A 15,453-nucleotide genomic window follows, 5' to 3' on the forward strand; every position below is an offset into this window, starting at 1 on the left:
ATTGTATTGCTACACAATTTTGTATCAGTAAGTGCTCTGAGAAAACTCTCGAAGTCGAATGGTGAGTGTGATAGTAAGGGCAAGCTCAAAGTCATACAAGCTCTGTACTCATTGCAGAGGATCCAGTGACTAGGATGGAAAGGGCCAACATGCCTTTCCTTTCAAAAGGGCCAGCTGCAGGTGGCAGGAGCCCTCTCTGCATCACCATCGAGTAGGTGCACCACTTTGAATATCAGGGCTCATTTTGTCTTGCACGCTCAGTGGGTAAGAAAGGAAAACACTCTTGTCACTGTTAACTAAACACAGGCAAGTGGCCAAATCATTCCCCCTATTTATCACAGTGCTACTAGCAGCTGGGAGCAAACCTGGCAGAGAAAGGCAAGCTACTCCTCTCCAGAACGGCAGCGAGGGCTGTGGCTGGGCACGGTCCCGGGCGGTTCGGCTCCACCGCAGCAGCCTCCCTCTGCCTGCACAAGCAGAAAGTCCCCTGGCACCTGGGCTGGGATGCTGGCAGAACAGCGAGAGGCAGCACGGAGGAGTTTGTCTCCCCTCAATTGCTTAGAGACCAGAGAGACAAAGGTAAATTTCTGTGGGATAGCCCAGATCATCAATGATAGAGCATAAATCCCCCCTACTGATACAACTGCTGTGATGGAACTCATATTCCAAGATACCATCTGTTATCTCTCATTTGTACAAAGAGAGGAATCCATGAGCCGTGGTCAGCCTTAGATCAGACCCACAAGTTAGTCTGCCAGCTTCACTTTAGAAATTCCTTTCAAAGGGTGAGGATGAAATAATGCTTTCAACAAATCCAAAGAGGATATGATGGTCAAATGAGCCATGATTTTGCCAGCTACTGGGGCTTTTCTCACATGTTAAAGCTGTTATAAGATACCAACTGTGAAAGTAATAACATTGTGGCAAGCTGAAGTTTTTATGTTTAAATGAATTTTGAAAGTATTTTTAAACTATTTGTTGCCTGTCTGCTGGGTTTGTGACAGGCATTATAACCGTTCGATTCATCCTTCTAAGCATCTGTACTCAAAAAGTTGTACAGCAGTAGTGCTTGCACACAAAAGACTAACACAATGCAGGCAAATATCTTCATTCCTAAAAGCAGTCATTTCTGAAACCAATTTTCTTAACTCTTTGGCTCTGAGAAGCAGAAACAGAGTGAGGAACAGGTATCACAGCATCACTTTTGCTAAAAGAGCTCCCAAAAGCCAGTTAAATGCCACTTAAATCTTCATACCAGCTAACTACTGACCTTTACTCGGCTGTATGTGGCGCATATGACTTGACAACACACATAGGCACTATATTAATTTAATTTAACCTTATTCCACTTGCTTTTATATCATGATAACTTTAACTTCATATAACCCTGTATTTAACCTCGCCTTCATACAAATCCCTTCCACACACACCAAATTATCTCAAAATATCAGTTGTTTTTTTTCTTCTACTTAGTCAAAACACACCACATTCCTGATTAACATGTTACAAGCTTTATTATACTTCACCCTGACTACAAAATATTCAGAGATTGTCTGTATCAAAGGTAAATTACTCTCCCCTTGTATTCACAACCAAAAGGTCAGGTTCAAGAAGGATGAAAAGGAGATCTCTCAACTCTAAACCCCTTTCTTCTAAATATATTCCATATGCTCCAAGTTACTCTATGTAAGGTGTCACACACACATATATTTCCTGAAAATCATGGCTCAGTGAAATTAGTTGCCACTAGGTCTTGGCAGTTAAGAATGATTTATAAAAGTCACCTTACATTAACAAAAATTAATTTCTAAATTCCTCATCATACCCGGGGTTTAAGAACTATATGAAAAATGTGGACTTAATATAATCACTGCAGCAGGCTACAAGAGGAAGAAAAATAAAAGTCACCAGCCGTTTATGCAGAGAGAAAGCACACTGACAGCCCTGGTGCAACCCACTTACTGAAGTGTTGAAGCTTCAGATTCAGAAATTTAATATCAGAAGTTTCTGGCAGGAAGGAACAAACACATTCATATTGCTGGGTTTTCCCCTCTTTTGCTACAGATTCCTCCCAGGATTATTTATATGTAAAAGAGTGAACTTTGCTCACTCCCTTTACTGACTACTGCCCTTCAGATCCCTTAAAAATGGGTCCATTAATAGAGATTTGGCAATTTGGCAGAAATGCACTCTTGATGAAGGATTGGCTGCTTATTTTTAAGGAAATACTAAAATTCCAGGAGCAAAATGACCTTGAAGCAACTGAAAAATGCTCAATTCCAACAGGTTCCAGATTTTGCACTTATCTCTTTACCTGGCTAAAAGGTCACATTGTTTGGCATAAAACTTATCTACGTGAAAACGCTTCTGAAACGTTTGACGGTGGTGAGGCAGCTGCTGTGCTGCTGCTTTATGTGAACCATTTCCACTGCTCTCCTCTTCCCACCCTGTTCATGAATCCACCTGTTGTCTCTCATTAGTGATTATAAGGGTATTCCACGTTATTTTATAGTTTTAGGATCATGGCTGTTGCTCACCAAAACTGGAATCCTGCTCTTGTATTAGAGCTGTTACGCACAATCAAACAGGAAACAGTAAGCGCTAAGTGCCGCAGTCGCAATGCTGTTCATCCTTAACTGAGCGGGACTAGAAATTACTTCCCGAGGAGCTGTAAAGGGTAATAAACATTGCACTGGTGGTGTGCAAACTGGCATTGCCAAAAGCCTCACTTGCAGTAGAATCATGGGAAACAAAAGTATCCCAGCTTTACTCTCTGGGAGATTCAAATATTTCCAGGGTTGTTTCTGTCTTGCCACCTCCAAAGGCCGAAAGTTTCCTCCAAACCATTTTTTGAGGGGAGAAAAACCCTTAAGGTGTTAATTAAAATATTATATTTTCTTACACTGACACATTGTCTCTGATTTAATGTGCTGAAAGAATCTTTTTTCCCCTCCACTCTTTCAAAAGAGAGACATGGGCTTGTTCCTCTGGGAAAGTGAAGAGAACATGTTCCTGCAGAAAGTATTTTGTCAACTTTTAAAGAGGTGTTCTTTTTCTTTTTTGACCAAAGTTAGCTGGGAGATTTTAACAGCAATGTCACTCGGTCATCCATAAAGAAGGTAAATGACCTTGTAGGCAGTGGCCAGGATCCAATTTTACGTGATTGCTCAGTGGCTAGTGCTGTCGCTAGAGTTACCACTTTCATGAATAATGCTCTTACTTTTTCCAGGTGCAGATGTGGGTTGTAGATGGCCGAGTTAAACCCTTCACTATGAATCACAGCATCTACTACTCTGCTTTGCCGTGAATAGACATAGACAGATGTTAACATACCTTCACATTTGCAGATACAAATTTTTTTTTTTTTTTTTCAAGACAGCTCCAGGCATCATAGCTTTGGCATCAGTTCTAAACCACTCTGAAAAGCTTTGGAGATTTTCTTCTCACGCAACATTTTAAAACCATTTTGCTTGGGCAATGTTCCAGGCAGAAAATGATTTAATCACAGAACAGACATAGAAAGAGCACTTGCAATAACAGCTCTCAAAATATAGATGATATTTCTTAATTTATAAATATTTAAAGAGAACAATACAAGAGTCACAAATTTGGGGTTTTTTTTAAGGTCTGGAGGCTTCTTTACATCCATTTTCCACAGCCTCTGCTACACATCCATGCAAAACATATCTGCAATGAATTAATTTAGCTCTCAAGACAAATCCAATGTAGCATCTATTATTAGTGGATTTGTCTGAAAAAGAACAACATAGAGAACGAGTTTCTCGTGCAGAGTGAGTCCCACTCAGTAAGCCAAACAGAAATTTCACTACAAGGCTTAAATATATTCTCATTCTCCCAAGCTGTTTCCATGATCATTTTTAATTTCCTCTCATTTTAATACCTAATTTGTTCTAACAATAAGTTAAAATTTTAATAATAAGAAATTTGTTTTCTTGCTTTACTGGGACTTGACTCTTTCCTGTATTATGAGTCAGGTAATTGGTTGTACCTGCTTATGCATTTGTTTTGCACAAGTGAAAATTGAAAAAAAGAATTGTAGCTTCTAAACACACATGCTTTCAAGACAGTAGAGAAAATTGTCTTTCATGTGAGAGGGGGGAAAAGAAGAACAAACAGTTCTTTATTAAGGCTAAAACCCCACCAAACCACATCCCTGACCCTGCCTCTAAGAAAAAATAATGTTCTCATTAAAGACTGACGTGGAAAAGTTCATATAAAAAAAAACCCTAAAAATCCCATTATAGATTACTAGCCTATCTTTAGAGATAGCAGTTTTCAACCTTTCTACAGAAGTATAAAACACTTTTCACTTTGCACTAGCGGTGTAAATGCATTTAGCCATGTATACATTTTTGTCCTTTCTCAGGGGTCATGCATATTTAGACAAGAAAAATCAAAAAGTGAGTCATCCTTTTGACTTTGAGTACCAAGATGGCTTCAAAGGCAACAGGGATTTCCCTTAGAGAAGCCAAAGGTACTGAAGTAGCATAGAGCCAACAGGAGAAGCAGAGAAGTTAATTAGAACATAAATTGCAACACAAAAAGGGCCTGAAAAGAATGTTCCAGCCCAGCCACATCAAAGCCCAGTGTCATCAGGCATTTAGGTTGGATATTAGGAAAAATTTCTTCACGGAAAGGGTAGTCAAGCATTGGAACACGCTGTCCAGAGAGGTGGTGGAGTCCCCATCCCTGGAAGTGTTCAAAAACCGGGTAGATGTGGCACTCTGGGACATGGTTTAGTCTAGTCTACCCTTAATTGGTTTAGTGTGGACTTGGTAACGTTAGGTTAATGGTTGGACTGGATGATCTTAAAGGCCTTTTCCAACCTAAACGATTCTATGATTCTATTCTATGATTCTAATTTGGGATAAAGCTGAATAACCCAGTAGCCTGCTCTCCCAATTAGAAATATAGCAATGAGAGTCAGAGAGGTAGCAGAAGAAAGGGATGCAATGGGAAGAGGTGGTTTTCACTCCCAAGCAGCTGCATTTTGGAGAGGTTTTCAGGAAACTCACAGGTGGAGAAATAGCAGTTGCTTCACAGCTGCATACAGGACCTGCTGGAGGAGACAATCACTTGGGAACAGTGGCCGCTCACATACTCAAAACTATTTATAGTTGTGATGCTTAATTTTCAAATCAGGAACTAGGTAAGATTGACGATACTTGTGCAGGAGAAAGTAAAAACAGTAGTAAAAGGGAGTGAATCTATTCTGCCTACCAAGCCAGATTTCTGAAACTCCCTTCTGTCTTCTTTTCCTAAAAACCCAGCAAAGTGAAACAGCAGAAAAAAAGTAAGTTGCACAAGTAAAAAGACATCTTTTTTAAAAGTGTAAGTCCTGACTGGAAGAAAAAGATAGAAAAGAACAGGAATTCTAGAAAATTAAATTAAAACCTGAAGTAAGGCCAGATAAGAACACTAAAGCCTCAGAGAGCATCTTGCTGAAATAACAAATATGACTCATAAAGGGTGTTTCCAAACATATCAGAAGCAAGACATCTGCCAGAGAGTATGTTGAGGCAAGAGATTATGAAAGGATAAAAGGATCACTTAAGGAAGAATGGGTCAGAGCAGCAAAATTGAGTGATTGATTTACAAGAGTGCTCAAGAGTCTAATTAGGGAGGTTCCCATGACAATCTCTTTTTTTTTTAATGGGAGATGAGCTTCAGAGGCTATCTCCAATCAGTCAGTCCTGAGAACAAACAAGTCTGAGAGTTTGTTCAGTTTGGGTAGAAAGCAAAGTTTCTAAGTGCAGTCTTACTGGTTTACAGCCTGATGGTTTTCAAGAATTTTTCTCTTTCCAAGTTCGCTGCTATCCTCCATTCTCACAAAATATTTCCCCTTCCTACTATTTTGTTTCCCAATGTTTTCTGCCCTTTCCTATTTTTTTATCACTCACTTTATCACAAGCAATAGTCTAATAATGATTTTTTTTTTTTAACTCCATGCAGCATGTATTTTTCGTGCTAAAATGTTTCCCAGTTGGGACCACAGAGTTCAACTTTTACAGTCAGCTCTTCTTTCCAAGTTTTCTTAGGCCTTCACATAATTTTTATATCTTATTTTCTCTCTGTATTTTGCCATCCCCTCTTATTTTCTTACAAATTTTAAAATAAAACCCCCTATTTATTTTGTATTTGAAGAGCTAGACTTCTTTCGTTAAATCAAATTTCACCCAATTTAGCAATGAATATGGGGAAAGGAAGCAGTTTCCAATCTCTGATGTATTTATTCTCAGCAATGCCCACGACTTGCAGATGGCCTGAGAAATGAAGAGGTCAGGAGGTCGTCTTCAATACTGCAGAGCCCCCAAACCTGAAAAGCTGCAGCTTCTGAGCCAGATATAACCAGATATGCCAGCGCTTATTACTTCGCAACAGCAGTACAGCGTCATCCGCAAAGTGCAGGGTCTGGTCCCCATTCCTCATTTGCAGAGATAAAGCCAAAAAGACAGAAAATTTATAAGGTCATTTCTCTTAAGAAGTTTAGGCCAAGCACATCCTGTGAAGTTAACAATTTATATTTAGGCAGAAAAAAGGTGGGACTGACTTACTGGAGCAAGAGCTGTGCTGCAGGAGTGCCAGAGCATCCCTAACAGATATAAGTCGTTGAGTCTCCAGGGCTGTTTTACCACTCTTCCGGCATGATGAGAATTTAGGGATTTGAGCCTCAGCTGTTTTGCATTACTGCAGCCCCAACAGAACAACAAGCAGTTCCTAGCAGGCATATCTCTGTAGGCATGGACACACTTGACTTGCTGCCACACAAGCAGTCACTCCCCGCAAAGAGCACAGCAGCCACTTGCAGTCCATCAGCCCGCTGAGCTTGGACATGATGCTCACCTGCACACAAGAGCAGCCTCGCAGCTAGGATCTGGTTTTGGACCCCAATGTTTTTTTTTAGAGAAAGGGCAACAGTTAAAAGAAAAGTGACAGCAAGAAGCATGTAATTTAGAAACAAAACATGTTGCGCTGTAGTAAATGAACTGACAATGTTGGTAGGATTGATAAACAAAGACCACGCACCATATGTCTTCCAGGTGGTGGCTTTGATCATGCCTTCAGTAGCATTTTCATCAACAGGAGCTGAGATCTTATTTGCCACTTATGGTTGGTGAGATCTTTTGATAGCCTCCTTTGCGATTCTGTAATTTAATTTGTCTGGATTACTAAATGGAATGAATTGGCTGATTGTCTTCATCACGAGGATGTTTCCTGACATACACAAGCATGTAGTCTAATTTAAGAGTGTGCAAGGCTGTAAAACAGACCTGGGTGGGATCTCACCAGAAACCGGAATGCACGTTCACAGCTTTAAAAAATAGTGAACAGAGATATTATTCTGCATTTTACTCACCTTCTCCAGGATATGTATTGTAATATTAAACCTAATGCTGCTGTTAAAGACAGTTGCAAAGGCATTTCCTGCAGACGGTTTGCTAGAAATGTAATCTCCCAAGGGGTTCGATGGACATATAAAAATGAGTCTGTTGAATCTGCTTTTAATGTTCCAGTCTTAGAAATGAGTCACCTGGCTGAGGACAGCTGGTAACTGTGAAGACATCTACATACGGTTTCACACCAAGGTGACATGAGGAAGATCGGTTTCTCTGGACCAAAGAGGAGAGCAGCTCTCATCAGCCTGGCTCATGGGTGATGGCTTGTTCATATAGACAAATCCTGGCTACAATTCACACTGGAAGTGACATCAAGCTTACTTGCATGAGCAAAACAAACAGAATAGACTGGTAGATGAGAGAAGGATTATTTGCTTTATGACTCAGGCCCACGGTCTGCCAACTTTGAAAGAAATGGGAGGATACACAGATTTTTTTTCAATTTGAGTAAAAGCACAACATGGCCCAGTAGCTTCAGATGGTTAACATCTCCTTTTACAGTCAGCTGTGTTTAACACTCAGCTCTGCGTAGAAGCTGTAAAACATCTTAACGCAATATGAGATATATACAAACTGATTGGGAGGTATTAAGCTATAATATACCTAAATTCCAAGGTGGCATTTCAGTAATGACCTTGCTTCTGCAGACACAACTGGGTGGGAAACTGAGGCATTTCTTTCCATTAAAAATCAAACGTAAAAATAAAACAGAAATATAGGACAAAATGAATGTGCTTTGCAGTTTTCCAGGAAGGGTGGAAAGCAGCCATTAGGCCAGCGATTAAAATGTGAAGCAGTTTTGAGGGAGAAAACAAATAACTTCAGCCTAGCAGAATGAGGATCCCTCTAGTCCCCAAAGGGAGGAAGGCTCTCTTCTCTTTCTCTCTCTTTCCAAGGGCAATACAGACCAAGGGTCTAATCCAGTGGACTAAACCAGGCCCCTGATATGTACTGCCCTTCCTCCAGGGGATGTTGATTTTTTTTTTTTTTTAAACACAAAACGAAAACTGGAAAGAATGAGAGAGTCATGAACTGGTTCTTAATTTTGAGCTTTCAGACGGGATATACAAAAATGGCAAGGCACTGAGTTAAGGTTGTTTTTTCAACTTAGGCTTCCTCCACTATGGAAGGCTGTCATTGCATTAAGACCTGCAAAAACGCACAGTGGCTCTGATGTGTACTTTTCCAAAATTTCAAGAATCCACCTCTGAGGGGTTTCTTGCCAGGACATTTAATGTAATCACATTGCTAGTATCAGTAGAAACCACCAGTTCAATATTTTTCATCTTATTTTAGGGAAGAGGGATTTTTTGGGATGGATTATTTATTTTTAGACTTCTGGACTACATTTTTCAAAGCAATTTGTTTTCTCCCATTAATAAACTTTTTTGGCAAGACTTTGACACTAGGGAATTTAAGGGAAAAAATGAAATTATTTCTGTGTGAATGTAACATTATTCTCCTCCCCCCCCCCCCCATCAATAAGCACTACTGACATTTGCTTGAAATAATGGCACAGCAACATTGACCCAAACTATAGATTTGTTCTAAATACTGGGACAGATTCTCATCTAAGCTTCCGTGAAAAAGCACTGATTTACCCCGATAGAGTATCTGCTCCAGTAAAACCATCGGCATTGATCAGCTCTGACAGCTTCCCTCTTTCTTCCAGCTCCAAGCCTCCGCTCCTATTATTCTCTTCAGCATGTGGGAAGCCACATAGCAGCTGACTGTCTTGGCCTTGCTTTTGAGCCAAAATGAATACATCGAGAAAGGAGTTCAATAGGGCAGGATATCCACTCCAGACTGATAGCCAGAATGTCTACTCTTGCAATTAAAGACCTGTTGATCCGTCAACAGAAAAGCTGCTAAAGGCCAGCAGAGTGACCTAGCGTACGTCCAGACTCCCATTTTCATCTTAATAGCACTCCCATACTACTTTGTGATGTGCGATGCCTATGCGAAGACATTTCATAAGAACTGCAGTGTATGACTGGATCTTAACAATTTAGGGTGAGAACATCTATTCAGCTTCTGCTGCTGTAAAGAATGGATAAAATTTTTTTCACTTAGTAGTCTTCATTGGAACCTCTCTCAAACTGTGGCCAACCACAGCTAATGCAACTTCTCTCCTTTAAAATTGTTCACGTTGCTGTTTTGTTTCACCTTTCATATCTATACAAAGAGGCAACTCACCTAAAATTTCGTGTTCTCTAAAAACATACTGCATGTACCGGCTCCTCAGTCTGATGTGCTGAACAGCGCTATTGCATAAGAGATTTAGGGCAGCAAGCAGCAGGTGAGAGGCACTGCATTTATATTTTAATTAGCTCTTGCTAGGAGTTTCTTCAGAGGTAGGTTATCTAACCCTTAATTACTATTTGTCCACCTACATTATTAAAATCTTACTCATGTCCTTCCATTTCAAGGACTTTTTGTACCTCCTGAAAACTGTATTGCTAAGATTGCATATAAATAACTATTCTGAAATAATCCCAAGTGATAATTTTATAAATCTGTTAAGCACCAATGGTAATTAAAGAACTTTAGCAATAAAAAGTAAAAATTTGGGGAAAGTATTATTTTAAGACGTGAAAAAAAGTTCTCTGGAGCTTGTCTGATTTCATAAATTTTCATTATTTGTGGACTCCTTAAATACATTTTCAGCAATTGCATTCTTTTCTAGAAATGAATTCTCAAAATGTCATGTTCTGTGAAAAAAACCCCTACTGCTTTATTAATACCCTATTCCACATCACACTGATTATGTTAATAAGAATAAATATTTTTGCATAATTACATACATCTGATTTTTTTTTCCTACAGCGAGAATACATTATAATCTTGAGGTGTTTCTTATTTCTGGAAGTATTACTATACCAAAGGAACGGGACAACTTTGAAGCAAACTAGCGGTATGTGTATTTCTGAAGTACCTCACTAACGTATGTAGATGTGTCTAGCACAGAACCTTCCAACACGGCAATGAAATTGGAAAGCCTTCCTGGAAATACAATAAGTTGTCAAAGGGTTTCTAATTATTTTTCTGGTATTGATTTAACTCGCATCCATTTGCCAGTGCTGGGGAGATATAACCACCACGAGACTATTTAACATCAGATTGCTCGGTTGCTCCTGGAGGATTCATGTACCTGCCAGGGCCAGTCTAGACCTTGCTGGCAGCTCTATGAACAAAAGGGGGGATTCTGGTAGAAATAGGTGTTATCAGAACTGACAGGCATGCAATACTGAGGCTGCTCATGCTCCACACAATATACATTTTTCTACTGAAAAGAAGCTGGAACATTAATGAGATATTAATGTTGTTAACTGTGGGTGTGAGCGCACAGCGCTTTCGCACTGGAGTAACCCTCACTCAAGCAGCCAGATTCACTGAACACAATGAGGTTGCTTCACTGAAACTGAATGCCACACAAGTAAAAACTCCTTTTTAAGTTATTGTGCCCTTGCAATTCTGATTCACACGGGTAAAAAGAGTTTGCAAGATTTTGCCCCAATTTCATTGCCAAAAGAGCTCAGTGGTTTGGGTATTTTTTTTTCCTGTTTGAGACTTGCTATGGAGTTTCAAAGGCAATAGCCTGAGAACGTGCTTTCTTCTCAGTTTTAAATTGGAGAGCATATAGCTACAAATCCTGAAATGGATACTTTAACACTTCAGTAGTTTTCTAAATTAAAAATAATGGATTCCTGGCAGGCATCCTACCCCGGTTTACTCACAACATAGATTTTATTACCCCAGTGTCACTGATAATGATTCTAGCTGCACAGTAGTCGTAAGTCAGAAAGCAGTCTTATGTTGATGACTGAGCCACTGAAAATTAGGTTTTTTCATTACTAATTTATTTTAGAAAGGGAGATAATGCTATTTATGTCATGTAAGTGACTTAGAGAAATAACACAAATGACATTGGACATTTACAAACTCATTATGATAATGGCAATCTTGAATAACTTGTAAGAGAGTTCTGCAAGTTCCACTGTTATGTTTGGCATATTCATAACAATCTCTTGATCATTTGTCTCCTCCTTGTTCATGAAATTCATCATATACAGATGCAGTACAAAACCATTAAGATGCAATGCAATTTAAATTATTTTACGGAGAACCAAAATTGCTTAATTTATTACTTCTATCATTGTAATAGAACTAGATATACTGGATTCTTAAGCCATCTAACCAACCTCTAGAGCTCTGCCTCTAAAATAGATTGCTCAATTAAAAAGACTTACCTTTCTTACAAAAAATAAGTCTCCATTTTTGTAATAATCTAATTTTTTTTCTTGCCACAAACTAGAGATTCTAAGCAATCACAATGTGCAACATAAAAACTCCAAGTAAGGATGGCTCTGCTGTGATATGCAGTATTCAGCTCCAAATATTTGTTAACTGGAGAATGCACAGTGATCTGAATATATGTGTAGTTAACACATCTGGCAGTTTCTGTAGCTTCTGTTTCCTCCCCCACCCTCTCAAATGGCAAACCGAGACTTGATCAAACCTGTAAAACGTACAGTACCATGAACACATTCAGCCCAAGGAAAAGGCACAGTGGTAAATTACCTTAAATTCAGTTTCAATGTTGGCTAGTCTGGCCAATTCATTGCTTAGCTCTAAAGCAGTAAGGACAGGGTCTTCGCTGGAAAGAGACAAATAAGCAGCGCTGGCTAATCCTTTGTAGGCGTTCATTCTCGATCGAGAGTGACTAAAGGAATCTTTCCTCTGCTTCTCAATACATTCATTGCACTTGCAAAAATAGTCATGTGGCCTTTCAATCCGTGCGCCTTTTAGAAGCAAGATGTGAACAATTTCATACTCCTGGCAGTGGGCAGCAAGTATGATAGGTGTAATGTCATGGGAGAACCGAGTTCCATCTTCATCGTAGGCATAAAAATCATCATCTCTCAGTTCCTGCTCAAGGGGGCTGAGTGTGAGACGCTGTCCTTGTGCAAAGGCTGGGTGGTTCAATATTGCTTCTACAATGCGCACATATCCTTTACTGATGGCTAACAAAAGCGCGTCTCCAACTCGAGCGAGATTCTCCTTTTTGAGGAGGAGCTCTGTCACTTCCAGATGCTCATTCCCTACAGCTAACTGCAGGGCATTTTGTCCCATATAATCGACACAATTAAAGTTCAAGGTTTTGGATTCCTCCAGCATTTTTCGCACAACAGGAATGTTGCCATATTCTGCAGAATCGAGAAAACGTTCCTCTTCTGCAGTCAGGCTGGTGCCTTTCTCATTGAACATGTAGGCTGGGCCCCGGATGGCTTGCCTCCGGCCCTTCTCCCGAAGGGTTGTGTGCCTTCGATGCATGTTTTTATAATTGCCGTTTCTCAACCTGCAGAAAACCAGAAAGGTTGGTTATATTCTTGGAGAGTCATAGTCTCAAGTAAACTGAAATAAGGTAAGAAATGTCTCCTTATGATCAGATCTTGCTAGTTTTTTATGATTTGGGCCAGTTGTTTAAAATCATTTAGGATACATGTGGAATAAAGAAGATTACTTTTCTGAACGACAGACAAGTTCTCTTCTGACTTGTACACCCTTCTCTATTTCAGCAAGTGTACACAGCACATTCTTAACTTGAGAAACAAACAAAAAAAAAGTGTGAACACATTGTTTTCCATTTTTATTGTTTAGAACTTCATTACACAGTAGTTAGGAATAATATCCACAACATAATGGTTTTCCTAATTACTCTTCTTGAGTTTTATCCTTGAGGGCACAAGGCAAGCAAGCTAAAGAAAGTTTGCAGGACTCCCCATGCCAATAGACCTTGCATCAGGCCAATAAACTATGTTCCATAAAGTTAAAAAGCATGCTTCTAATTTTAAACACACACTAACAAGGATAAATATTTTGCATATTCTGCTAAGATTCAGCTGGTACAAGCAAACCACCTATTTATTCACTGCTTTTTTCATGCTACATAATATGATTTTTCTGTTTCCTGATCTAAAGCAGTTTGATAAACGACTGTCTAATTTTCTCACTGAAATACAGTTGGCAGCTACTTTAAACGCAAGTACGCAAATCCAGGGGCCAGTCTTGTAAAACAAAGGGATAACTCCTGGTTTAGTGTCACATCGCTCCCCAGTAAGCATCTTTCAGACAGCTGCTGCAGAATGACAAGAACACGGGTATCTGACAACAAACAGAAGGCAGATCAGAAAGGGTCATTAGTTTCCCCACTGATTGTGTGGCTGAAATGCCTTCACTTGGAGTTGGTGGGATGAAGAAATACTATTCTTATCCTACCTTCTCTGGAATCCCCAAAGAAAACTGTGCTATGTGCAACTGGGCTCAAGGAGGAATAAACACCCCGTTGTATGAAATTAAATGAAATCCTAAACTGATCTGTCTTTTTGAAACATTCACACTTTGTGTTCAGTGCCATCTCGATGTTGCTCTTCTTTTTCATTTTATTGCAGTAGCATCTCAACAAAATCATAGCCCTTCTTTTAGAGCCTAACCACATGGAGTTAATTGCCATCCCAAGCCCATGGAATGTGCAGCCTGAGTAAAAAGGTAAACCCAACACCTCTTTCACAAAAAGCATTTGCACTCAGTCCAATAGCAAGTCCTAAATCACTTGGGTAAAATTTTCAGGAACCTCTAAGCTGCAGTGGGCAGATGTAACAAATAAGCAGGTGTTAATGCTCAGTGGGTGGCAAAGGTTCATCTTTCCAAGATCCATCTGTTCTCCAAGTCAGTTTTGACCTTCAGTCAATGAAAAGTTCATGTGTTGCTCTGCAATAATAATACTGGAGTTTGTAAGTGCTGTTGTGAATGACGAGAGGGAAAGGTGCCAGGAGACAAAGTGGAATAGATACATTGCCTTCAATAATACATTCTTCAGGAGAAGAAGAGAGTAAGGCAATCAAGCAAAAACCCAGGAAAACAGAGGGTATCGGAAACACCCAAAATACCTGAAGTGCCAGGACACAGAAATTCTCAACGTAACTGTAATCATGGAACTAGCATATACATATGCATCTATCATTTTAATTCATCGTTTTTTTACTGATCTAGAACAGAAACCTAGTACTGAAGTGTCAAACAAATTTTACAGCAAATTTTTAGCAGCTACATTAAAATTTGAACAAAATCTAAGGAAGCAATTTTGTGACCATACAAAGTTGAACACAAGTTTCATAATTAAGAATCTCTCCCCCTAAGCTTTAATGCATCAGCATAACAACTTAATGAAAGCTGGAAGAATTCCGCTGGGCTTTTCTGATGTTCAAAACCCAAACATTTTTATGTTCTAAAAATGTCATATGGTAAGATATTTGGCAACCTGATATCTGCTGTTATATTTAATGGTCAGTACTGGAAGCAGCTCAGAAATATGGAGCATTTCCAGCAGTGAGGAATCTATTAGATATTTTGCCTGATGTCCAAGTACAATTCATGATAATTTGTCCTTTTTCCTCTCCTGATACATTATTACCTCTAAATGAGGGCCCAGATAGGTGGGACAGATAACCTTACAATTACACCCAAAGTAAACATAAAACTACATAAATTACTACCATTGGCCCAGTTTTAAGATTTTTGCCTGAGAAAGGAGGTTAGAGTTTGGCCTAGAGCTAATTCACACCAGTTTGTTGTACATGTAATAACATGCCAAAAAAAGGACCTTCATTTCACTTTCTTCAATTCAGAGAGCACATTGTTTTCGTACACTGTTTCTAGCAACAGCAATTGCATCAGCAAAAAGAGGAAACAGGAAAGTATACGTGCCCTCTAAAAAGATAATTACTATACAACATTTATCTTACAATAAATGTTCTGCAGGGATGTCCCTGCAGCACAGAATTGATCTCCACTGCCTGCAGGTAAGGGCAGGAGTACTATAATTCAGAGGGCTTCACCTCAGATGAATTATGACCCCCAGTCTTGCTCATGAGCAGGGAAGATCAATATCTCAGCTATTGCACTTTATCATCTTTATAGAGAACAGGAGATGAATAAAAAATTATACTTTTAACTTTGAATAATTTCATGAGAA

At 39.4% G+C, this 15,453-nt stretch overlaps 1 protein-coding gene across 1 annotated transcript in view; it reads right to left on the bottom strand.

Annotated features, from left to right (window-relative positions):
• TRPC7 (transient receptor potential cation channel subfamily C member 7) overlaps positions 1–12,770 on the bottom strand; it is a 73,712-nt gene extending 60,942 nt beyond the window's left edge. The window contains exon 1 of the mRNA XM_075715162.1: positions 12,000–12,770. Within this exon, the coding sequence (XP_075571277.1) occupies positions 12,000–12,752 (753 nt within the window). The 5' untranslated portion in view covers positions 12,753–12,770. The remainder of the gene's footprint in view (positions 1–11,999) is intronic.
• Between the last annotated feature and the right edge of the window lie 2,683 nt (positions 12,771–15,453).

This window comes from Pelecanus crispus, chromosome 8, assembly GCF_030463565.1.
Source record: "Pelecanus crispus isolate bPelCri1 chromosome 8, bPelCri1.pri, whole genome shotgun sequence".
Classification (NCBI taxonomy): Eukaryota; Metazoa; Chordata; class Aves; order Pelecaniformes; family Pelecanidae; genus Pelecanus; species Pelecanus crispus.